This window comes from Bacillus rossius (assembly GCF_032445375.1).
Source record: "Bacillus rossius redtenbacheri isolate Brsri chromosome 9 unlocalized genomic scaffold, Brsri_v3 Brsri_v3_scf9_2, whole genome shotgun sequence".
Lineage (NCBI taxonomy): Eukaryota > Metazoa > Arthropoda > Insecta > Phasmatodea > Bacillidae > Bacillus > Bacillus rossius.
In genome coordinates, this window is record NW_026962013.1 from 13,630,181 (window position 1) to 13,656,665 (window position 26,485).

The 26,485-nt window shown below is 41.1% G+C and overlaps 1 protein-coding gene across 3 annotated transcripts in view; it reads left to right on the forward strand.

Annotated features, from left to right (window-relative positions):
- Positions 1-26,485, forward strand: part of LOC134543168 (uncharacterized) — a 38,800-nt gene that overhangs the window by 3,935 nt on the left and 8,380 nt on the right. For 2 of the 3 annotated variants that reach the window (XM_063388040.1, XM_063388041.1), the window contains exons 3-15: positions 2,509-2,715; positions 4,866-8,648; positions 9,394-9,594; positions 10,040-10,200; positions 11,489-11,616; positions 12,454-13,170; positions 13,570-13,841; positions 15,109-15,253; positions 16,318-16,448; positions 18,015-20,754; positions 24,185-24,354; positions 25,452-25,565; positions 25,821-25,992. In XM_063388040.1, coding sequence (XP_063244110.1) covers positions 2,509-2,715; positions 4,866-8,648; positions 9,394-9,594; positions 10,040-10,200; positions 11,489-11,616; positions 12,454-13,170; positions 13,570-13,841; positions 15,109-15,253; positions 16,318-16,448; positions 18,015-20,754; positions 24,185-24,354; positions 25,452-25,565; positions 25,821-25,992 — 8,941 coding nt within the window. Of the gene's footprint in view, positions 1-2,508; positions 2,716-4,865; positions 8,649-9,393; positions 9,595-10,039; positions 10,201-11,488; positions 11,617-12,453; positions 13,171-13,569; positions 13,842-15,108; positions 15,254-16,317; positions 16,449-18,014; positions 20,755-24,184; positions 24,355-25,451; positions 25,566-25,820; positions 25,993-26,485 lie in introns of those variants that run through there. The other variant, XM_063388042.1, reaches the window with a different exon arrangement.

Consider the following 26,485-nt stretch of genomic DNA (forward strand, 5'->3'; position numbering starts at 1 on the left):
TGGGAAAACCCTGGAATAGTTAGTGAGTTTCTGCAAAATCAGAGGAACAGTCCGGGAAATTATAAATATATACTTTTGGTAGGAGAATTTAAATTAAATTGTTTGACAGTGGCCCATCTCATGGGCAAAAACTAGGATTCCCAGTGAGGATGGTGGCTCCTTTGCACCGCGTGATAACGTTTATCATGTCCACTTCATAGTTACAATTCTGCAAGTGCAAGCAGGTCTCCTCAGTGAGGGGCTTTTTGATTCCGCAGAGGAGGAGGGGATAGGATCTATGCCAATGGCTTATCCTATTAACATCTGTGTTATGCATTATTGTCGCCAAGTTTTTTTTTTTGGTAAGAGTAGTATTTTATGGCATGTGAGGATGAATGCCATCTGTGGTGGTGCATCGGAGTGCAACATACGAAACATCACTTTGTTCGTAGTTCCTGTGTCAAGGTGTTTGTCATGGCACTGAAGAATCTGTAAGTTTGTTATGTCTATGAAAGTTTTAAAGTAGTAGTTTCGAAAATTAAGATCCTGTGTTTTTCAAGTAATGTTACACGTTTTCCGGAGATTGGACATAACTCCGTTCACACCAAAACATGATGAGGTTGGGGGGGGGGGGGGGTCTGGGGGCCCTCCGCCGGGAAAATATGGATTTCAAGGTACAAAATGGTGCTATTTAAGTAGTTTTCTTAACTGAACATTGACTATTCCACAGGTAGAAAAATTGACATTTTTTTAAATACATTATTTTTGAAAAATAATGATTGACTTACATTATTCTGATAGTAAAATACCTACTCTACATTACTTATATTCTAAGTGGGAGTGTAGTATCATCGTACGCCCACAAATCCCCCACGCACTGCCAGCCAACAGCCCGCGGGAGAGATGCGCGCGCCCCGAGAGACGACCGCCGACTGAAACGCGACATCGCCACCTGCCGTGCCGAAAAGTACCGGACACAGCCGAAGCAGTCGGCGGAAGAATTCCACCGTCTGCTTCGGCCATGTTCGCTCCAGTTCGGCAAGAAAGCGTTACCTTCGTAGCTTCTACTATGTATTTTTCCAGCCAATCCCCTCCCTGAACCTTTGTACCATGCCACCCCCCTTCCGAAAGGAAACTACTGCAGCAGCCTTCCTGCTGAAAGCGATCCTACCAGCGCTTCTAAACCTAGCAACGCTTCTAAAACAGCATGTTTTTGTGTCAACGAGTTCTTTTTTTATAGCGCACAGCGCACAGTATTGGGTCCCAAGAAGATAGTGTAAAAAATACATACACCTAACTGCACGAGCCAAAGTAAAATACTATTCTGAATAAAATATTTATTTAAAAAATACAATGTCTGGAAACTGCCTGGGCAAGCACTGCTTGCCTTGCTTGCCCTGACGAGACGCCACTGATGGCCATACCACCTCATTTAGGCTGTTCCTTGTACAAGTAAGACTAATCATAATTTTACATTGCAACTTTTCTGTTGTTTTTTTTTCTTCCTGTTGGGTGCCATGTTGGTGTCTGTAAGAGATTCCCGGTGGGATCTATCCCAGATGTTCTGCAAATGGGATGCTGCAGTGAGCTGGTGGGTTTTCTCTGTGTGCTCTGTTTCCTCCTCTCTCATTCCGTTGGCAAAATTTTCATCTTGACATCTGTTACGATCCTGATGTCAACCAGACATTAAGCACTTAAAGGCTCGCCTGGTCAGGAGTGTATAAGTGTTGGTGAGGCGGGATGATGAGCGGGAAACTCGCTGGTGCTTCTAGCGTGGTGTCGACTCTGAACTGGTGCGCAGTCTTCTCCCAGTGCATTTGGCAACTGTGAGATTTGAGTGATAACAATAAAATTATATGACAAAGAATTGAAGATAAAGATAATGCAAGTCTCTTGAAAGCTTTCAAGAATCTCTAATGGGTTCTTCATGTCTAAAAATTTTTCTGAAGGGAAAAAAAAACCACGCCTTAGCCATTTTTTATCTTCTAAAAATACAGTTTAAAAACGAAATATGGAAAAAGAAAAACTCATTCACCCTCAGCATATTTTAAAATTATTTTACCAAACAAACACACACTCTGATAGCTTGAGAACTTTTAAAATTTAAATCATGTTTTTTTATGAAGTTTTGCACCATCCTACATTAGGCATATTTTTATGTAAGTATGACATTTAATTTTGAGTAAGTTTAAAATTAAAAAAAATATATTTAATTTTATAATTATTTTATGGTTTTCATGTGCTGATATTTATTCTCTGGTAAACTAATATTTAGATTGCAGGTTTAGATTGTGTGCGCGCCTGAGTAGGCAGTGTAATGAGCTTAACTCCCCTTCCATTTTGCACAATATCTTTTATTTCACATCACCTTACATTTCCTATTCACTCGCCATTTACCTGCCATGCCACACACAACCGCTCCTAACGCTCCCACTCTCAACTTCCCTACCTACAACCTCTCTACCGACCTTCCGTTCCTGCGTGTAACACAGGCGGGGGCCTGAACCGTCGATGCCCTCTTGTCTCCAGGGGCCACGGGGCCGGCCCAGGGGTCCCCGAGGAGGATACACTGGCAGCACAGCATCAGCAACGTGTCGGAGAGCTGGAAGCAGTGCCCGGACACGCCGTGCCAGGCGGGGCGCGGCCAGGGGCGGCCTTGCTTGCTGGCAGCGTTCGTGGCGCTGGGCGCCGGGCTGCTGGTGCTGCTGGTGGTGGCCATCACGAGCGGCTCCTCAGGCGAGTGGCGTCCTCGCGAGAGCGGCGGAGGCTTCGAAACACACGCGCGCTCCTCGTTTGCGACGTGCACCGACCCGTGAACTAGGAACGAAATGACAGTGTTCATGTTCCGGTGTTTTGCCAGTTGTTATCTTTGAAAGATTTGTGCAATGGGAGCGCATGACTTGATGTGAGCTTTTTGGACATACGCCATTGCTAAGCACATGCACGTTTGTAGAAGAAAACTACAAAAAAACACAAACAAAAATAAATGCAAATTAAGCAAAAAATATTGCTTAATTTATGTTGTTTTTTTTGTCTTTTGTGTTTTTTGTAGTTTTCTTATACAAACATACGTGTGCTTAGCAATGGCGTTATGTCCAAAAGCTCACATCAAGTTTTGCCAGTTATTCTGCACTGAGTGTCATTCAACAAAAAAAAAAAAAAGTTACTTGCACCCACGCATGCTTCACTGAGACTGCGAACAGAGTAGCATTGGGCGTTGTTCTTGGTGTCCTGTGGCTCACGTGTGGCTTGCCGACACGGTGCTTTGGCCGCATACCAGGTTTACTGCAACTTTGTGATAGCATATCAAGTCAAACTACCTATCTCATATCTGTATATTGTATACATGAGTTATATTAATTTTATATTATCTGTATGACATTTAATTTTAAGTTTAAGCTTAAAAAGCATTTAATGTGATAATTCTGTGGTTTTTGTGTGCTGATATTTAATCTCTCTTTAGCAAGTGTTGTGACCATTAGGTTGGATAGTATATTATCGCATACCTGGGGATTTGTGTATATAGTATTGTTACATTTAAAGCCTTGGTAACTCTGTTGAAGTGTGTGATGTTATATGTGTTAATGTGTGTTTTATTTGTGCTTATATAGTATTAATGAAGTGTGGTATATTATTTAATTTTAGTCTAGTGTAGCCACACTGACTGTTTGGCTGGCACTAAAAATCATACAAATGAAATTAATTTATACGATTGTAAACAAGCATATGTGCAGCTAGGCCGGTCTTCTTTTGGAAGTAATTGCTTGTTTGCCTTTTGTACCATTTGTTAAGATGGTCAGAAACACAGTGGTAAGAGACTGATAACGTAACAGCGTCCTTAAATTTGTATATCGGTTTGGTATAAGGTGACTGGCCAATTGCTGATTGTGTGTTGTATTGTTCATGTATGGTGTTTTGACTAGTAAAAGTAAGACACAGCCTACATCGCAGTCCTGGCCTTTGACACGGGCAGCTACAGGACTGGGAACACCGGGCAATCCCCCAGGGCCCAGACCAAGCAAGGCCCCACGGTGGCTCTTGAAAGAGCACCTGTAACATAAAATGTTTATATGTATATATTTGCATGTAGGCCTACATGCATTTCAAAACAAACATTTAAGTAGACAAAACATTTTAATTTTTCAACCAACAGTATATATTATATGTTATATTATTTAATTTTATAATATATGTATATGTATATATATTATATTATATTAATTTTATTTTGCACTATTTATTACTTTTCTGTTTTTACATTTTAAGATATGGTGTAATTTATAAGCAAAAAAATGTTCTATATTAAACAAAACCTAATTTAGTTGAAAAATATTTAGTTCCCTTGTAGTAGCCTATGTGGAAAGAACTTAAAACCAATTTTTCTTTATTATTAATTTGCAGAGTGGCTGCATGTTTAACCGAGAGACATTTTATTTTTCAACTATACTAGACAGGGCAGTAGAATTCTTTTATGCAAGTAAATCACATCCATATTGTTATAAAGAGTTATAGTGGGTTTTGAAGCTGAAACATATTTCTTGCAATTTTATTAAATAAAGTTAGTTTTTGAGTATATTTCGAATTTAAAAGTTTTTAATTAATTTTTCTCAATTTTTTTTTACTTTTTCAGTACATATATTTTTTAATTAATGTTTAAATATTATTTTACTAAATTTTTATTTTATAATGTCTGCTACTGTTTGGGAATGTTTTGCATGTACGGTATTAGCATCATTTTTAGTTTATTTGGCTGTCTTTTAGTGATTGCACTTGTGTAGTGTTATCATATTATTGTGAACCTTCTTTTTTCTTGCATTTCCTATTTCATTGTTACATTTTAGTTAAGTTAGTGTTTAACTATTTTACATCTGAATTTTTCTTTGCAGACAAGAAGTACTCATGGAAACATTCAATAAATAAAGATGAAAATTCGAGCATCCATGACATGGAATTCAAGACTTTACATGACTTTGATGATTCCGTTCTTCAAGTACTGGAAGCAGATGACAGTGATGCGATGACTTCCGAGGGAAAATCAAATGTGCCCATACAGAATTCAATAGAGAGAGCAGAGAACGTGAAGACTGATGCCAAGTACAACTACGACAAGCAAATAAAACGTTACAAACGATTCTCCAGCAGTGCCAAACATTCAAGGCTAAGTAAAGTGAGGTCCGTTAACAAATTGAATTCACTTTCAGGGTTACCACTCGTGAATAAGTCGTGTGAAAATAACTGCAGAAACGGATCTTTTCTTGAACATCAGAACGAAACTAAGGAAAAGTCAAATGCAGTTGTTACCATTCATCACAACGATATGGGGAAGCTCTTGAACGAGGAAGTGCTGAATAGTACTTCGTTGGATGGTAAAGGAATGTTAAACGAGGATGTGGAAGAAGCTATAAAAGTCATGAAAGAATCTCTTCAGCATCTACGGAATCTCCTAAGATATGTGAATGTTCATTTACAATATTTTACAGGGCTAGATGAGACATTGGAACACTTGAAAAAGGAAATGGAAGCAATGTCGCTCATGACAGATGGATTCAGTGCAAGGTTCGGTAGAGACACGGGAAGCAGCTGTAAAGATTCTCTCCTGGAGTTACAAAGAAAAATGGACAAACTGCGAAATGAGGTGAACAACTTGTACCAAGATCTTATTTGCATGAATATTTACCAAACTGGGAAGACAATGAACGCATCTATCCAATCAATTATAAAGTGCTCAATTAATGTGTCGCTACAGATTGATGCAAAGACGACCATTCCTGGTTTCACTACGGTACACAAGCAGTCTAGCGAGGCAGATGTGCAAAAGAGTTCCGCTGATGCAGCTGGAGATAGTCTTAGGCAGTTGGTTGCAATGATTAAAAATCAGACACAGGCATCTAATACCACACAGCAGCCTTGGGACATTTCCGATGCAAATACTACGGCAAGTGAACTGAAGGACTTAGCAGCCATTGCTCAGTCTTCTGGGACATCTGCTTTAACTGCTGCCAACTCTTCAGATGTAGAGATTAGTGTTACGGATAGTAAGAAGGAAAGTCCAGAAACTGCAAGCACGTCACTTGGAACATCTTCAGCTCATTCTTCGAAAACTTCAACCAGTGCAAACAGCGCTGCTCCTGGCACTGAAGTGGTTTTTGGAAACACTACATCTAGATTTCCTTCGGATATCAAACATGTTACTGTAAACAGCATAGCCAACTCGTCTTCTGACAGAATTTCATCTACTTCTCCAGGTAACACAACTGATACTTTATCTTACAACACAAATTTGATTAATATTACCGGCACAAAGAGTCAGAAAGGAATTACAAGGCCTGCAAGCAACAATGATAACATTTCTGACCTCATTGCCGGTAGTGGTGATGGCACACAATCTCAGAATGTAGTATATCCGTTTGCTCCTGTTGAGACTTCTAATGCTGTTCGTGACATTGAAAATACCTCTAAAATCGGTGACAATGTGTTCTCTAACACTACAGAATTCTCTACTGAAATTCACAATGAAACTGGTGTTTCAATTGCAGTTGGCATCATAGATAGTTCTGTTGTCAGCACTGCAAATTATTCTAGCCTCATTGGCAGTCCTAACCCTTTGAGTTTTGAGAGTACAACGTTTCCGGTTCCTCCAAGCGAGACTAATATTATTGCTGCTGGTAACGCTGACAATACTTCAATAGTTGGTAGCCATTTTGATGTGCTTCCTAAGACTACTGAAATTTTGACTCTCAATAACAGTGGTGTGAATGTCATTGACAGAACTTCTAATGTGTCTACCACAGCAAGAAGTCCTAATGCTGAAGCATCATCTGACAGCTATGGCAACAATTCGATGGATGCTATTAGTTATTTAAATGCTACGAGCCCTCCTTCAGTTGGTAAGCATACTCTCGGCATTGCCAGCACAAAGAAAAGGTCTGCAGACAGCAAAATAACTTCTGACAACACTACTGCTGTCAACTTTCCTCAGATTACTGATTTTCGCAGTACTCAAACAACTCCAACAATTTTTTTGTCTACTAACAGTAACAGCTTCAACAGTACAAACATAATGTCAAATGTTAATTACAATAATAACAGCATGGAAAATACCATCAGTACTACAGACAAAGATAAAAATTCAGCGATCTTAAGCATTACTGAAGGTAATGTCTCGCATCAGCATAATACATGGGAACTCGGTGAGAACTCTTCAAATGAAAACAAAATTTACAATAGCACAAGTTTGGAACAATTTGATGTTGCCACTAATAATTATTTCTCTAACAAATCCACAATGCAGGTCACAGAACTGCCAAAATCTCGAAATTCGTTACAAATTCACTCATCAACAGAAGAATCCAAAGTTGTAAACACTGAACAGGTGAAAGTTAATTTGAACAATAGTGTAACAGTTCCAAAAACAGATACTTTTCATAATGCAACACAAATCATTGAAGGCGGCACAACCTTACCTTTGCTAACTCCAAGTAACGGCTTCTTGTCACCAGCAGGAACAATATCCTCTCTTTCCTCCTTGAATGTTACTTTGAGTGATTACACGCACATTACCGTAACAGAAGTTAGTCCTATATCTGAAAATATACGAGCTGGAAATTGGAATACAATGCCATACAAAAGCAACAATTCAGAAAAACTTTCTTCGGCCAGTACAGAAACGAATAAATTCGACTTGGATGATTCATCTCTAATCACCACTGATTCAGTATTATCTCCCACTGAAATGTACAGAGAAGAATTTGAAAATAGAGTAAGTAATGGTAGTAAATTAATTGCAGAGTCAATGATAAAAAACTCTAATGAAAAAAATAATTTGTCTGAATCTTCGAGTGTCTGGTCGGACGAAAGTAAGACCAAACCAATCCAGAACATGTCGCAGAGAGTGGATGCGTCTGCGAATGAAGCGAAAACCGCAGATGGCCGCATAGTCCACGGTCCGGGCAGGAACACCACCCCAAACCCGTCGACGCGCCGGTTCATCGTGGCCCCGGAGGTGCAAAACCCCGGCGAGATACGGGTGACCTCGGTGGGCGAGACCCCGGCGTCCCCGGTGCAGCAGAACGTCTACAAGCTCAACGTGTTCCCGCAGATCTGGAGTCCCTGCCCGGTCTCGGTCTACTGGTACGGTGTCGGCGGGCCGGCCTTCGCCGCCGGCGGGAAGGAGTTCACCTTCCCCAGCCAGGGCAGCGTGTTCGACCTGCCCGCCCCGGGTCTCGCTCAGCCCCCGCGCTTCCCGCCCTACCCCTACCAGCCCCAGCTGCTCCACCCCTACCAGCCGTACCCGTACCCCTACCACCCGTACCCGTATCCGCTCGCCTACGCTCAGCAAGCATACCCCCACCTGCCGCAGCACTGGCTCCGACACAAGCCCCAGCCTCCCTACCTCCCCCAGAACGCTCGGGAGGGAGCTCCCGACCTGCTCGCCCAGCAGTCCAGGGAGTTCCCGGGCAACCACCATCCGTACCTGTGTGGCTACTCCCTCGCCCCTGCGGAGTTCCCGAGTGTCGTGGGGCTGGACGACAGTGGCCCGAGGCACGCCAACACCACGTCCTCCAGCAAAATGGAAATGCAGCACAAAGTAAATGAAATGGTACCCAAGGAGACTAATATCACGGACACATTTGATTGGTCAAATGTACCTGCTAGTCGACAGTTTGAAGGTGAGTGTTTTTAAGCTTATTTTTTTTGTTGTAGTTTAATTTTGATCTGTATCGAAGAGCTATCGCTTTTATCGATCAAAGAAAGATATTAGATTTAATATCTAATTGTTGCTACAATTAGAAAAATAATTTATAGTACATATGTAAAATATATTTGTTCATTTAGTACCAAATCAAAATATTTTGGTAACTCAAAACTTTAAAGATTGCTTTTAAATTTTTCAGAAGAACAAAAAAAAATTATTTTTGGCAATGGTTGGTTTTCGTAAGTTTTCTAAACTTTTGGATATTTGTTATTGTCTATGTACGACTTATATCAGTTACTTGACTATGGTGATAGTTACTGTGTATTTTATGTGTTGCTATGTGTATGTGACGTTTGTCTTTGCCATATTCTTAAGCCATCGCTGAGTGACAATGACTGAGTTGGTGGAATTCTCCCCCAGTCCCCCAGTCCCCTTTTTGCTTCAATAGCAATAGTTAGTAATAATTGTAATGCGGTACTTGCATTGTTATCTGTGTAAGTTAGTTATAAGTTTGTGTATAGTATTAGCTAGTTGAGGTCTTTCTGACTGTCGGCTGGTACGGGAAGCACTTTTGCAACTGCGTTTGGATTGGGAAATCGTTCTGCTGGGCTGGGCTTGGCTTGGCTTGGCTTGGCTTGGCTTGGCTCGGCTTGGCTTGGCTCTTTCCTTGCGGTGGGGTCGTCTCTCGCGTGAACTGCTAACGGCCGTGTTGTGCGCAGACGTGTGTCCCACGGACCAGGTGGCTTGCTCGGAGGACGGCAAGTGCATCCTGGCCAGCGAGTGGTGCGACGGCACGGTGAACTGTGTGGTGGACGCCAGCGACGAGCGCAGCTGCACCTGTCGGCAGCACGTCGACGGCGAGAAGATATGCGACGGCTTCTTCGACTGTCCTCAAGGCGAAGATGAACTCGGCTGTTTCGGTACGTGCACATGGGTGGAAGCGTGGATGAGAGACGGCTTGAATGTCGGTTCGATGTAACGGCTGTCGGCGAATTGTAATGCTCTAAAATCGGTGTAGGTCACAAGTGCATTTTTAAGCAGTTTTGTTTACTTTTGCGTGGATTTTTTTTTTTATGCTTCAAACAGATATTTGTTCAAACTTAACTCGGAAAAAAAATTCTAAAATCGGATGCTTTATGCAAGTTTTATGCTATAAAGGTCTGCGGCCTGACAGTTTCTTCTCGTGCTAAACTTCTGTGCTGCTAATGTCTTGGGGGCATTTCTGCAGGTGCTGTTTGTTCCGTCTTGGTGGTATCTCTTGCACATAACCCACTTTGCACACTTTTTTCCCCCCCTCTCTTTCTGTCTCTCGGCACATGAATGGCGTTGTTGCTACTGGAGAGCGAGTGGGGACGGCTGTTGCAGGCTGCGACGCGCAGTCGTTCAGCTGCGACGACTGGAGTGTCCACCAGCTGCAGGCGACGTGCGTGCCCGTGGAGAAGCGCTGCGATGGCGTGCGGCACTGCCGCAACGGCAAGGATGAGCTGGACTGCGCCCTGCTGGCGGACGCCATGGTTCAGCCGGAGGTGAGACGGGCGTGACTTTCCCTTCGTCCTCCCCCGTGTAGGTGCGGGAGGATATGTTCCTTCCCAAAATCTCATTACTTACCTAAACTGAAATTCTGCGTAAGCTCCTGCGTGTGACTTGGTGTGGCCAGGGGCGCAACAACAGAGGGGGGGGGGAAAATGGTATTTTAACCCCCCCCCCTCTGAAACATTGAAGTGGGGGCAAACAGGGGCAAAGAAAGTGCTGTGTATTCAATTTTTAGATGATAAACTGCTTAAATAGCACCATTTTCCACCTTGAAATACAGTATAAAATTTTCCCGGGGGATGACCCCCGGACCCCCCGCTTCAATAGGGGGGGATCGATGATTCTTTATAAGGTATATTCCTCCCTCCCCCCCCCCCCCCCCCCCTTTTGGAAATTTAGTTGTTGCGGCCCTGGGTGTTGCTATTGGCAATAGCTTTCTATTGTAAGAAAAAATCATGCATTAAATAAGCTACATTATATTGAAGAAAGAGCAATGTTACATGCTGAATATTTACTATACTATGTACTTTAACTGCGTTCAGAAATACTCTTCAGAAACTGAACAGCAAAACATGTGGTTAAAATGTTTCCACTACTATTTTATCCTAACTTGCAATAATTGTGTGTGATACAAACAGGATATAATTTTTTTAGTATGTTACAATCTCTACGTTTTTACGCTGTTTTCCACATGTAACACTGTATCAAAATACCTAATCACCCTATATTATTAGAAATACTTAAAAAAAAAGACTCTATAGTTGAAGTTCGAATAAACATGGTCAAATAATGTTTATGTTGGCGTTGACAATTTTGGAACACATGAAGAAATTGCTTTCCATTTAATCGCTAAAATTTAATACATATTAAGATGTTACAATTATTTATAAAAAAATGTTTATTAGCATTAAATTAATATATCTTTATCCATAATTTTTTTGTGGTTAACTGCTAATAAAAATTCCAATTATTAACAAACCTTAACATCGTGGTTGTGGTTAAAAAAAAATTAAAATAAGAATAAAACAGTTCATGAAAGTTTCTTTGACATTTGGCATTCTACACAGTACTCTAATTTTTTGTGTAACTAACATATATAAGTACATAATTTATTTTTCAGAACATAAGTTTCTCAAATTTTGCAGCAAAATTTCAGTTTTTGAGCAACAGGTTTCGGAGACAAACCTTAAGTAGCCTGAAATGCACTATGCAGTTTTGTAGCTATTTGATGGAATGGAAAATTATTATTTTGGGCTAAATGTGCTCTGATTTTGTTTTCAGAATTTCTTTATTTCGTACGCGGAGGGCTTTCTTCACCGGAACTGGCGAGGGGCGTGGTACCCGGTCTGCTCGTTCGACAAGGTGTGGGTGGAGGCCGCCTGCGATGCAGACGCTGGTGTCCGTGACAGGTCAGTGCTGCATGCTGTCAGTGGGTGTCCCCCCTCGTCCCCCCCGTGTCCCCCCTCGTCCCCCCGTGTCCCCCCCGTGTCCCCCCCGTGTCCCCCCCGTGTCCCCCCCGTGTCCCACCATTTCCTGAAGTAAAACGGCAATCCTGCTGGAAGCGACAGATCTTTTGATTTCCTGCAGCACATTTTGTTAATTCAACACCTTGCTGCAGTTAAATCGCAGACTAAATATAAATAAATGCATATTTCTGTTTCACGTGTCACTTGTCCAACGTCAAGGGATCTAACTTCGGTAATTGGAAAAAAAATCATAACTTTAACTATGACAAAATAACTATTGCAAAAAAAAAAAAATTATCAAGTGAACAGGATGCACTCATTAGACAATCAACTAATTTTCTATTAAAATTGCATTACATTGAAAATGTTTTTTTTTTTTTTTTTTTTTTTGTTTCCTACAAAAGGTGGTCCGGATTTGAACTGCTGATTAGGTGGTTGTCGAAGCTTTCTCTGCAACGAGACCTTTGAATATTGTTGTTTACCATACCTAACATATTCTGATGCTCAGATTAACATTATAAGGAAATTTTTTTTAAGGTTAGTTGAAGATGTTCCATTAAAACAAACAAACAAATAGATAATTTTTTTTTTAAATTATTGTCCCGTTGGTTTCAGTCATAAATGTTTAAAAAAAAAATAATTCATTACATCTTTATTGCATGTGTAGATATAAGAATTAAGTATTTGTGTTCAGAAACGTGAATACAGTTTCTGTATTACCCAAGTGATACATTTGTGTGCCGGCCACACTTTTTGGTCTAAAAATTGTTTGGTGTACAGGCACCTGGATCACGTGGAGCTGCGCCCCTTGCCCCAGGCCTACAACGGGGTGTTCATAGCGCCCCACCCGTACGGACGCGTCAACTTCATCCACACCTGCAATGGATACACCTCGTACGTCATTTGTGCCCCTGTGATGTGCGGGACGCGCGTGCCCTCTGCAGGCGGCGAGGAAATAGTGCCGGAGGCTATGGTGCACAAGAAACGCCAAACATCCCCGCCGCGGGGAAACGGCACGGTGGGGAACGCTCATTTTCCAGATAATGATGTTGGCAGCAAATATGCGGGTGCACGCATCCCGTCAAAGCGGAACGTGGTCCCGAAGATTTGGGATGAAAATTACGGAGACGAACCCATTCAATTGGAACCGAATACTGGAAAAAAGATTTTAGGTCTCGTTTATGGAGAAAAACTCGTTCCATCAAAGCTGAACCGAGGCCATGATCTCAATAATGAAGACAGACCCAGTACATCAAAACTGGATGTGAGCCGAAAGGTTTTGTCTCACCCTGCAAGTAGCGGAGCGAGCCCGGCGCTCTCTGGCGTGAAGCAGCGGCGCGCGGACCGTGCTGAAGAAGGGCGTGTGGTCGGCGGGGAGGCCAGCCGGCCCGGGTCGTGGCCCTGGGTGGTGGCCCTGTACAAGGACGGCCTCTTCCACTGCGGAGGGGTGATCCTCACCCCGACATGGGTCATGACTGCCGCGCACTGCGTGGACCGGTGAGTGTAGTTCGTAGCTGATAATCTCCCTTAGTGAATCCCGCCAGGTCAAGTGGTTGGCGCTCAGAATCACATGCTTCAGTTTCTCTGCATGAACACCACTTGCCTTAATGTACACTTCTTTAGAATTTTCGACAGTTCTATGCGACTGAAAAAAAATGCAAATATCATTAAATTAATAATGTTAGTGTTAATTTTTTGTAGCGCTTCTTTATATATTTTATGGAGCAAAGTTTTCCCCATTTTAAAAGCGGGCAAAGCTAGCATAACATTAAGTTTCTTTTTTTTTAATATTAATTTCTATTTATTTAGTTACTAATATCATTTGTTTATTTTATTATTTAATTGAATATGTTTCTTCCAAGTGGTATTGGTACAGGTGACAGGGTGTGGTCCCAGGTTCAGCGGCGCGTACTTCGAGGTGCAGGCGGGCATGCTGCGCCGCCTGTCCTTCTCCCCGTCCCACCAGAGCCGTGCCGTGGCCAGCGTCGTGCTGCACGGCCGCTACGGCCGCACGGACATGAGGAACGACGTGGCGCTGGTGCAGCTGGACCGGCCGCTCAAGTTCAACCGCTGGGTGCGGCAGATCTGCCTGCCGCGCGACAGCCCCAAGCCCGACACGGTGTGCACCGCCGTGGGCTGGGGGGCCCTGCGCGAGCACGGACCTGATCGTGAGTGGCCTCACGTGCACCGTGCGTGTTTCGTTCGACATCCGATCAAAACGAGAAAAAAATCGACACTCGCGCAGGCCTGGTTATTAATTTTTTTTTCCACTTACAAAAGTCATTTTGTTTTTTTGAGCTGGGAGTGGCCAAAAATCTCGATGTAGAAGCAGACGTAGTGGCTGTTGTAGTTCCTCAAATAATACTAAAGACTCTTGGTACTCTAGTACTTTTATTATTGCCACTTAATCACACGTACGCTAATCACGGTTACAGTGTCTCGCAGTAGGTAGTACATATCTAACTTGCTCTTACATATTACGGCCATCTTAACCTATATTTTCCCAACAGTCTCGCCAACTTGGCCATATACAACATGGCTGAGGGGGCAATCACGAGCTGGTGACTGGAGTCTGCGTTGTCACTCGAGGATGAAATGGTCTAGGAGACGGGTTGCGCTGCCTTGTATGCGGCAAATAAGCCGTACCCGCTTGGCGAACGCCTGGGGCACAGTACGTCTAGTGCCCAGATTGGACTGGCTGTATCTGGAAATGTTTTTTTTATAGCAGAGTTGGCTGATTCAAACCACAATGGTTTAAACCAAACGTTTTTTTTAAATAGAACATAATAAATTTAGATTAAAAAGGTCTAATTCCACTCTAATAACAAGTGTTTGCTCATTGTTTCTTTCTCATTATTGTTCCTTTACACGATCAAAAAAAAATTTATACTAATCGAAGATGTTATGATTAAAATTATCTCAATAGGTTGTAAATTACACCCAGCTAAATACTCCTCTAAAATCAAATTAATTAGTGAATTGTAGTCTAACATGTAAAAAAAAGAGGAAATAAATTAATTAACTATTTTAAAAATCGTGTTATGTGGTAAATTCCAGATTACTATAAATCCTGATTCTTAGGAAACATTTTATGGAGAATTCTGTTCCTGTTGGGAAACATCTTTCTCTGGTGTGAGTCCCAATCAGATGTGCAAATCTGCTGGACTTAAGTTCTTTGATGTTGTAACTTTTCTGGTTCACCATGAGTGGCAGAAAGCGGAATGTTGTATGGCTTTCATTTGTACATGCTGAGAACCAAAATAACTAATGTGATTTAAAGAATGCTGGTTTAAACAAAAAAAAAAGAAGCTTTTTTTTAATCTCTCTTCTTTTTGTCCAACCCCGTTTTCTAGTAACTGCATACGTAATACTTTTTATCATTTGATATCCAATAAGTATTTTTTTTTTTTAGTTGTGTGGTTTAACTTGTTGCAGCCGACCACCTGAGGCAAGTCGAGGTGCCGATATCGGTGACGTGCAAGCACAAGATGGATCAGGATGGACTGGAAATATGCGCCGGTGTGGTTGAGGGCGGCAGGGATTCCTGTCAGGGGGACAGCGGGGGACCACTGCTCTGCAGGTGAAGTTCAGTTTTAACGTGCGACACTGTTTTAAATTCGCACATCATCTCGCGTACTAATTTATGTTGATGTTGTATGTTCAATTTTGGAGCTTCTACAGAGTTCTCCTTTACATATCTGCCAGTACTTTTCTTTGGTCTGTAGAGACATGTCTGCCTAATGGTGATCATTAAACAGAATGGCTTATTGGAACTAATTGGAAAAATTATGCAATAATTTTTTCTGAGTCTAGAATAAATCTATATATGTAAAAAATTGTGTAACATATTATGTTCCATTCCATTTTAACATAGTGTTCTACAGATATAAGAGCACAATATATTACGTATACGGGATTAGTATTCACATTCTGAAATGCACGAGATAAGTTGGTTTAAGGTGAACAAAGTGGTTAGAAATATTTATTGATAAAATTTTAATTAGTTAAGTTATCTTTATTTGTTTTTGTGTTTATGTTAGACAATAGTAGTTGGTACCTAATATAATACCTGTTTATTACTTTAGAAATTGTATTATCCAGTGCATTTTTTATCCTTCTGGGGGGCAGAGGGGCACCTGCCCTCCTCCCCTCTCTGGATCTGCCCCTGGAAGTATCCAAGTGAGCAAATATGACAGTGAAAGTATTCAAGTGTGTAAGGAAGCAAGTGTGTGTGCTTTGATGCAATCACTCCGTTGAGTGCTTTGATGCCATTTGTGTTTTAGCAAGTAATTTTATGGTTAATAAAGCATACAATGATGGTTCACATTTCTAACCAATATGGAGTCTTAACATTTGTCCGCCTCTCTACTTTATTCACTCTTGAGTGATAGCCTTTTCTTTTCTTTTTTTTCGTTATGCTTGTTGGTTCCGTTCTGATTATTTCATTGCCTTGGCTTTCCCTGTAAGGAGGTTTCACGTCAAAAAGCAATGGAACCACTGAAACCGAATCACTGGCAAAACATTTGTTTAAAAATAAGGAAGTGTCGCTCCTTTATGTAGATAAATCTTTATTTTTAATTAAAATTTCTTTGTGTTATTGCAACAAGCATGTGTGCCACAAGCTGAAAAAAACTCTCGTTCCAGGGATTCAATGAATGCCAATCTCTGGTACGTTGCCGGCATTGTCAGCCACGGGGAAGGCTGTGCACGACCAAATGAGCCAGGGGCTTACACCCGTGTTTCCCTCTTCAACAACTGGATACACACCACGATGAGTAAGAGTTTATTTCTGTTACATGGCAATCAACTGTCACCAAAATTTATTGTGACTGAAAAGTGAAAAGAAGAAAGCTTAAACAAAGCTAGAAATGTGAAAGAAATGAGCTATTGTAATAGCTTGGCATTAGGTGAATGCGCACTCACACTTGGACACGCCATTTTAAAATCCAGCATCTTTGTTTCCGACACCGTCGAATTAACTCTGGAGGGAAAGGGGATTGGGGAATAATAGGAGTAGGTAGTGTAAGGGTTAAGAATAGCTTTGGGCAGGAGTTGTGGATCGTCACTTACTGATTAGGCACTGCCGTCGGGGGTTGTAGCTTGAGAACTATTTCAAGTGCGTTCTTTTTCACGAGCCTGACTATTTGTTTCCTTTACTTACCAGCACTTTACAGAAGTCTAGCTTTGAACCTTCTCTTGTCTAGCTTCGAACCGAAGACCTGGTGACAACAACACTATTCATCCTTAGCTTCTAGTCTTAGGCCCGCTCTACCTGTTATCATTGACAATAAGAAACTGTTGAATATTAGCTTAACTGCATCTTGTAATAATCATCTGTAGACCTCCCTTAAATTAATCGGTACTCTGCTCTCGTCCTAGCCACAACACTCGGTTATGCGTTCATAACGCTCTGAATTGTCCGTTGCCCTAAAGTGAACTTCCCGCCAGCTGTCCAACCCCTTTCTCTAGCGTACCTCGCACGACCTGCGCGGTAGCGCTTCCGACGAAAATGGCAAACTGCAGATGACCAAACATGCTAGGTGCAGCGACTGACCCGTCTCTGGAGCGGTGAACTCAGAGCTGATGATAAAAATCCACACACACGCAACGGTAGAAGAATACCTTACAACAAGTCCAATATTAATTTGAATTTCCCTTAACTCTATAATGGCTTTCAAGGATGAGCCGTGTCTGTGGTAGAAATTACTGATGTTTTACTCTGGATTACAGCAGACATCTTCAAGGTTAGGAAACGACCCTTATCCCTGAAGACATATGTCTGCTGCAATGCAGAGTGAAACGTCCGTAATTACTACCACTGCTACGCAGCTCAGTCTCTGAAGTCACGATGTCTCATTGGTCATTGGACAAAGGCAGCTGAAGCCTGCAATTTACTGTTGCAGAGACCTTGTTCACATTGAGAAGAAAAATTATAGCTTAATGTTTGAAATGTTTTGTCAGTTCTTTGTAATAATAAACCAATGATAGTGACTTATACAGTTCACGAGTAATCAAAAGTAAAAACCAATGATATAGATTCTTAAAATACTGTAATTTATTAGGCTATGTCTGTCATTTCATCATATTAGTTTGCTTGCTCAGCTTGCTGATGCATAATTCTTTCATATTATTCATACATGTATACATTAAAAAAAAATTAAAAGTATGTAGGAAACATTAGCCAAATGTGATTTTGCCATCTGCTTTCTTTTGAGCTTTCTATTTACTTCATAAATATTTGCTGTACAGTTAATCGAATGATGTTCTGAATTCCATAAATTTCAAACCTCTATGGAATTGGAAGTTCACGAGTTGTTAATGAGTTGTTACTGATGTTGCAGGAAAGCCTCCCAAGGGCGAGGACCGTCATCCGAGAAGAAAATGTCCCGGCATGCACTGTTCCGTAGGCCACGGCTGCTTGCCCCAGCACAAGATGTGTGATGGTGTCGTGGACTGTCTTGGCGCGGAGGATGAGATAGAGTGCATGTCGGCCAATAGCATAGCCAGATATGATAAATCAGAGTCCAGCGGTAAAACTTCCTCGGAAGCACAAATGCAAATTAGTCCTACGGAAGAACATGGAATGTCGCATCATCTGGAACAAACAAGCGGGTCGGTGGAAAAACCAGAATATGCAAGTCAAGTCTGTGGGCAAGAGAAAGTATTAGACTACCAACAGTGTAAAAAGTTTCTTAAAACTGAAGAACGTGAAAATAAACTTAACCTTGGTGGATCTGTAAATGTGAGCAACACTTCGGACTACACATTTGTAACTTCAGACATAATGTTGGTTAATTTACCTCTCTTCGACCATACTTCTCAGTCTCTCAATGAAGATTTAGATACTAATTTAAAAATTACTACTGAAAGTGTAGATACTACTAAACTATGGGTAGAATCTACTATTGATTCTATGAAACGTGATACTCCCATGATTCAGTCTTCAAATGAAAATCTTTCTTACTTGACACTATACAATTTATCATCTCCTATTGTAACAATGGAAAATTCTAGTAATGCAGATTCTACACGAACCACTCATTCTACCACTGAATCAAATTTATCATCTGATGGTGGTATTTCTCAAAATACTAAAATATCAGATTCTAAAATAGCTTCTTTAAACAGTGTCATATTAGCTACCAAATCAACCACTCCAATTAATTTTTCGCACTGGATTGCTTCAGACTCTCAAATAGCTTTATCCTCTTCAGGCTCTACTGAAATATCATCACTCTATGGCAATGTTGTGCCATCATCCATCCCACCACTTACTACATCATCCACTAATATTTCAATATTGCAGAGATTTACATCTGGCATGACCACTATTCCAAATACTACCACACCTAACTTGAAAACTATTTCAACTAAGTCAACCACTAGCTCGAAAACAGTTTCAATTACATCCTTGCCAAACTCTATAAATGTTCCAACAATGTCCACACCTGATGCAACAACCGTTCCAACAACTAAAGCCACGCCTGGATCGACAACCGTTTCAACAACTAAAGCCACGCCTGGATCGACAACCGTTTCAACAACTAAAGCCACGCCTGGATCGACAACCGTTCCAACGACTATGACCACGCCTGGATCGACAACCGTTCCAACGACTACGACCACGCCTGGATCGACAACCGTTCCAACGACTACGACCACGCCTGGATCGACAACCGTTCCAACGACTACGACCACGCCTGGATCGACAACCGTTCCAACGACTACGACCACGCCTGGATCGACAACTGTTCCAACGACTACGACCACGCCTGGATCGACAACTGTTCCAACGACTACGACCATGCCTGGATCGACAACTGTTCCAACGACTACGTCCACGCCTGGATCGACAACTGTTCCAACGACTACGTCCACGCCTGGATCGACAACTGTTCCAACGACTACGACCACGCCTGGATCGACAACTGTTCCAACGACTACGACCACGCCTGGATCGACAACTGTTCCAACGACTACGACCACGCCTGGATCGACAACTGTTCCAACGACTACGACCACGCCTGGATCGACAACTGTTCCAACGACTACGTCCACGCCTGGATCGACAACTGTTCCAACGACTACGTCCACGCCTGGATCGACAACTGTTCCAACGACTACGACCACGCCTGGATCGACAACTGTTCCAACGACTACGACCACGCCTGGATCGACAACTGTTCCAACGACTACGACCACGCCTGGATCGACAACTGTTCCAACGACTACGACCACGCCTGGATCGACAACTGTTCCAACGACTACGACCACGCCTGGATCGACAACTGTTCCAACGACTACGACCACGCCTGGATCGACAACTGTTCCAACGACTACGACCACGCCTGGATCGACAACTGTTCCAACGACTACGACCACGCCTGGATCGACAACTGTTCCAACGACTACGACCACGCCTGGATCGACAACTGTTCCAACGACTACGACCACGCCTGGATCGACAACTGTTCCAACGACTACGACCACGCCTGGATCCACAACTGTTCCAACGACTACGACCACGCCTGGATCCACAACTGTTCCAACGACTACGACCACGCCTGGATCGACAACTGTTCCAACGACTACGACCACGCCTGGATCGACAACTGTTCCTACGACTACGTCCACGCCTACGCCTGGATCGACAACTGCTCCAACGACTACGTCCTTGTCTGGCTCGCTTTTTGTAACAGATGATCTCGATTTCTTTGAAACTACCACAGAATCTCAATTGATGAATGATGACACACTTCCTTTACAGATTGTTACGAACATGTTAAGTAAACAAACTAGTAAGATTCCTGCAGCAGCAACAACTGTCTCTCCGAGTCAACACACTGTTGCAAGTGAGGACGTTTTGGCAGTTACTTCCGGTTTTTACGTGCCCGCTAGCAGAGTTACTGCAGATGGCTCAAGAACAAAGGCAGCATCTACATCTGAAGCACCTCTGACTACCACCCCTTCTCCAGTGACGGTTACTAATGCTGTAGTTACCGCCATTACCCTCCCACCTCCAGTAGAAGCACTTCCAGCCAACTACTTGCACGTCAAAGAGAAAACATTCGCTTGCACCACGTAAGTTTTCTACAAAAATTTTATTCTGTCAGAGATAAACTACAAATCTGAGTGAGTTCAGTAAAATGGCACTGTGCTCTCAAGGATGGTTGAGTGGTCACATATAATGCTTTTTCATTAAGGCAATATGGGTTTTAGTCCTGGTGGGATCAAACCTAGTTTTTTCGCAGGTTAATATTCTTGGTTGTGTAGTCTTACTGCAAAGAATAACTGCATACATGAATTAAACTGAACTCGCATATGTAACATTTGCGGAGAGCTTGTGAGTTTTCTGTTGTGTGAGACACATCAGAAGGAGAGTATTTTGACTCTCACATGATTGTGACACGGGATGCACTGTGTTAGGCCAAGTGTCCACTGTACACATTTCATCTGATTCAAGGGGCATGGCCCCTGGGGCTTTCCAAACAGAAATCAAAAAGTTAAAAGCAGAAAAATGGAAGCTTAAATTCAAAATATCAAAAGATTTCGAGCAAAAATTAAAGCCCTAGTGACCTGGTGGGAAATCTTTCCTTGACCAAGTTTTCCCCAAACTCTCGGAATTAAATGCAGTAACCAAACCCCAAGCAGATTGCTTAAAGCACAAGTGACAAAATAAATGAGTTTTGCAAAAGAATGTTTTAAAGGAAAACACCGGTAAAACTTACCAAATAAAGATGCGAGCTTATTGTGAGTCTGCAAATACATCAACTTGGAAATTTAATTGCAAAAAATAAGAAATGTACATAATGACACACATGATTAACAATATTAGCTCTTAAAATTGAACAATAAAATGGACTAGCCTATTAGCCATACTATGCACAATAGTCAATAGGTTCTTTGTTTTTTCAAGGGTATTTTAAAGTTAAATAAGTTCATGAGTTGCATTGGACATCAGCAGTAGTTTAGACTCCGCACCAGAGTTAAAGGAGATCACTCCCACACCTGGCTCGGGTTTGAGTCTGTTTTGCACAACATTGCCAATGCAAAATTTTATATAACTCTGCAAAATAAAAGGACTTTAAACCATTCATTGAAAGTGCAGGCAAATTTCATAACAAAATACACCATTTAAAATTATATAAAAAATTTTACTGTATAAAAAAAAAAGGCAAAGTAGGTTTTTTGAAGCAGCATTTCTAAAACAATTTTTTAAAAATTTTTGCAACCTAAATTTTAGACTAAATTATCTACCCAAACTTTTTTTTTTTTGAAAATTATCTGCTACCTTTATGTGATTTCTATCACAACGTGGGCACGCTTCCATCTCGTATTAGAAATATATTACGATAAAGTACAATAATATATATATATATATGTACACAAACAATACTGATGACAATTTACCAAAAAATCTGGGAGCTCCTGTATCCACTACTGCAAGACGTCTTGCTACTAACTTAATTTAAAATACTTAAAAAATTACCAAAATCAATCTTGAAAATTGTTATAGATCTGTGCCCAGGCAAAAATTCTTAAGTTTTTTAAGTGCACTACCATTCAGTCTAAAGGGCTGTGACAAATGACACTGCAACTTTACCGCAAGCATAACTCGTGCCAAGGCTTCCACGACTTTACAGTATGTCTACCGGCTTATATGAGTTTACAGACAAAATCTTGACACCCATAATCAACACCGCAACTTGTCCCATTTGTCTGTTTTAACACAGCACAACTGACCCCGGGATCCAAAAGACTTTAAAAAATATATAAGTGCGTGGTCACTTACTTGTCCTTGGTTCTGCCTCGTACCTAAGAGTTTGGGAGCCTTACGTGCACCGTCGGAAGGCTGTTCCCAGTCGGAAGGTACTGCGCGCATACCCGCAAAATACTCTCGCTGTGTTGGCGTAGCACTCTTCTCTCTGTATTTCACATAGTCTTATTAATTCATACACAGCGTGTCCATGCAATGTTAATGTAAAAAGGAAATCATTCTATGCACTGATATTTCCCGACCCGATGCCCAAAACGCACGGCGCTGGGGCATGCTGCATGTGTCTAGCTCGCTGGCCAAGCTTCCGCGGTCAACCACTGCAAACGTCACGCCCTCTCACGACCTTCGCTCCAGTCAGTTATGTATCTTTTTTTTTACTGACAAGAGTCCAAACATTTTAGATTAATATAAATATTTACTACAATGTTACAACTAAAATATTACCTAAAAAAGCTTAATAAAAATTAATGCCAACATTTTGTATTTTAAAAGCTTACACTTTACTCAATTACTAGTAATAACTATAACTTTCTGGAAATGGCAATAAACCACCTAGACTTAAAATAATTAAAATAAATACAAAAACGTCTTTAACTATTAAGTAGCTAAATAAATATATAAACGTCTTAAAAAGTACCTCCACCATCAAGGGCCAGAAATGAGGCGGACAAGCCTAAATGTAATTTTGCACTTAATTTATAATGTTAAAAGTTTTTCTAATAGAAAATATTGCCTTCTCGGCATTTTTATTATTTCCTTTATACAAACGAAGCTCTAAGTGTAACACTGGAATGTCCTGTTTTCTCTTCGTGCAAGGCAGTGAGTATGCATGTAGTATTTTTGTCATGATGTGTGCACTTGCAAATCTTGAAGCAATGACTTTGTAAGAATGTACAGACTTACAGGCAACTAAATGAACTTAAATTAAAACCTATAATTTTTAACTAAGGTGTAAAATGCTTTTATAAGTGTTTGCCAGAAGTGGGATTAGTTGGGGGCAAATGGCGCATTCCAGGATCGCTGTAATCTATCGGCATGCTTTGTGTTTCTTCAGCAGAACTCTGCCGTCATTGACAGCAAGTTTAGTTTTGGCCTGTATCGTGTTTAATATTTATCCTTATGTACCTGCTATACAATATTTGCTACCAATCACCATTGTACAGATGTATTCGCTCTACAATTTAGCATTTGGCGATCACGGAAGATACCACGTGACAGTCCTGACACTTGTAAAGTCCCGATTGTGCCGGATTATCTGAGTCTACTTCATTCGGTTGCAAGGTTTTTAGATGCAGCGGTGTTTAAGATAGACTAAACTGAAGGGCTATGATTAAATTTACACCAAATGCCGAATGTCTTAAAAATAGTTATTCTACACAGTCATCAGAGTATAATTTCTGCACAAACGGGTAAAGACTATGTTGAGTAGTTTTCTGCATAAAAATGTGTCTCATCCTACAGAGTTTTATTTCCCTAGTAAAGTGGACCCATAATTAATAATCCATCTAAATTTTTATTTTTGTAAGCTTCTCAACAGATTTACTAGTTGTAAGACAGTTTCACGTATCGGGGGTCATCACTTGTGCTGGTGTTTTGTCACAAGGTTTTTACGTTCTTATCCCTTATGACATCAGAATTCTCAGATTTGGATGTGCTTGTTAAAAAAAAAACCTTTTTGTGTTATGTTTATGGTTGCTTGAATTTTGACTTAGTTTCACTTTCATGCCTCCACAGAATCAGTCAACAGATCCTTGCGTCCCGTCGTTGTGATAAGACTCTGGACTGTGAAGATGGCTCGGATGAGGCTAACTGTACGTGTCGAGACTATCTCCTTCACAGCCACCCGGAAGTCTTGTGCAACGGTGAAACCGACTGCCGTAATCAATCAGATGAGGATAACTGTAGTAAGATTGTGCTTTACATTTTATAAACTTAAGTTTGAACATGCACCAATGACAAAATAACGCTTGTGGTTTTTTTAATTTATCAGTGAATCTGTTTCTCTGTTTCGAAAAAGCACACATGCACACAAAAAAAAAGGACAATTGTAGTATTAATTCATTTTTTCACGAGCGAGTTGCATATTTACTGATTGTTCCAAAGTTGATATGTTACATTGCGATATTCTTGACTGATTTGTGCTCTATCTGCCACAGAGACTTCTTTCAGTCTCCTGATTATTCTCCTTGTTTTACATTAAAACATACAAGCAGCTGTTAAATATCACTAGCTTAGTGCTCCTGAGAAATGTTCCCTAGGTCTGTATTTTCCTCTTTGGAAATGACAGTCCAAACTTTGTCAGTGCTCTGTTGCAAGCAGCCTATTCTTATATGGACCATGGAAATGTATTTTCTAATTCTCTCTCGTTGATTATTTCGGCAGTGGTGGTGGTGGTTTGACAAGGTTTTTATCTTCCATCGCAATGGTACAGAGGTCAGCAACATGGGGGTAGCCAGAGATTATGGCCGAAGAGGGGGGGGGGGGGGGGGTAGAGAGAGAGAGAGAGAGAGAGCAATAAAAATCAATGTGATAGGCTTGTTTTTGGAGGTCTAGGGGAATGGAATACCCCCTTCCCCTTAGACAATTTTTAAAAATACGATGCTTAAAATGAATTTTTAGGCTATCTGAGGAGCCAAGTTCTTTTTCAAAACCTGCTTGTTATTATGTCCTACATGATTAAAGCAAAGGTTACTCTCTAATTTGGCACAATTAGGGGCCCTTATTTGAATAATACATTAGTGATTTTAAGCTGGTTTATGAGTTAACATTAAAAGGGGGCTGTGGTCCCTTACTAAATCCGCCCTTGGTCAGCGAATCACATTTGTTTCTATTCATTCTCCTAAGCGGAAGAGCGCAGAACCCAACACTCTTATTTTAATCCTAAGTTTTTTCCTGGAAAAATTAATGTAAACCTTGCTATGTCTGCCCAATGAATATGTTATCTCTACAGTACTTGTTTTACCTAAGTCAGAACTGAACATGAGTTATTTTTATTTTCTAGGCATGTGTGAGGAAGAAGAATTCTTCTGTTTCCAGAGTGGCCATTGTATCCCAGAAGAGTTGGTGTGTGACCATAAGCCAAATTGCAAAGGTGGAGAAGATGAGATGAATTGCTGTAAGTTTACTTGAAATTCATCTGTTCGGTTTGCAAAGGTGATTTAGTTCACCGTTTAGTTTTGATCTAGAATTTGAGTTACAGTACAACATATTTATAAATTTTGAATTATTAATATTAATATTAATTTAAAAGTGGAATTAGGAACTTCGCAAATGACTGGATGTTCTCGCTCTGAAATGGTTCGTATCTACTTGCCTTTACCAGTGTTACCATTTGTGTAAGTTAAAGTGGAAGTGTTTTTTGCTTGTGCAGTTACCCTCACTGATGGTTCGGTCGTCGTGGTTGACCTGGACGGACGGCCGCACCTCAGCCGACAAGGTATCATTGCCTACAGCTACGTGGGCGACTGGTGGCCACTGTGCGACGATGGCTTGCAAGAGTTCTCCAGAGTGGCCACTGCCCTGTGTTTCTACCTTGGATTCAGGTGACACACATTTTAATAGCTTGTGTTCATTTCCCTGTCAAAAAGGGGTGGGGGCATATTTTGATCTCTCTTAAATTTAGCAAAATATTGTTTTTAGCATCAGTTTGAAGTCTCGAGAACATAGTAATTTAGATCTTTGCATGCCATGCAGATACTCTTCTGGCGGCTTTTCTCTCGAAAAAAATTACTTTTTCCCGTGTTCATTGACGCTGGAAATATTTGCTTAGCTTAAAACTACTTTTGCACAAGGAAAATCAGGGTCTGTAGAATTGCCAATGGAATTAATTTTGCATAACATGCTTGGACACTTAGATTTGAGTTACATAGTTATATTTATTTATGAATTGTTACTTGCCTACCTATGCCTGGTAGCTTTATATGGTAGACATAATACAAAAACAATAATACTTAAAAACAGAACATATTTACAAAACCTGTTACAAGAGCATGACAACGTAAGAGGCACAACAATGTCACTGTGGAATACCTTTGT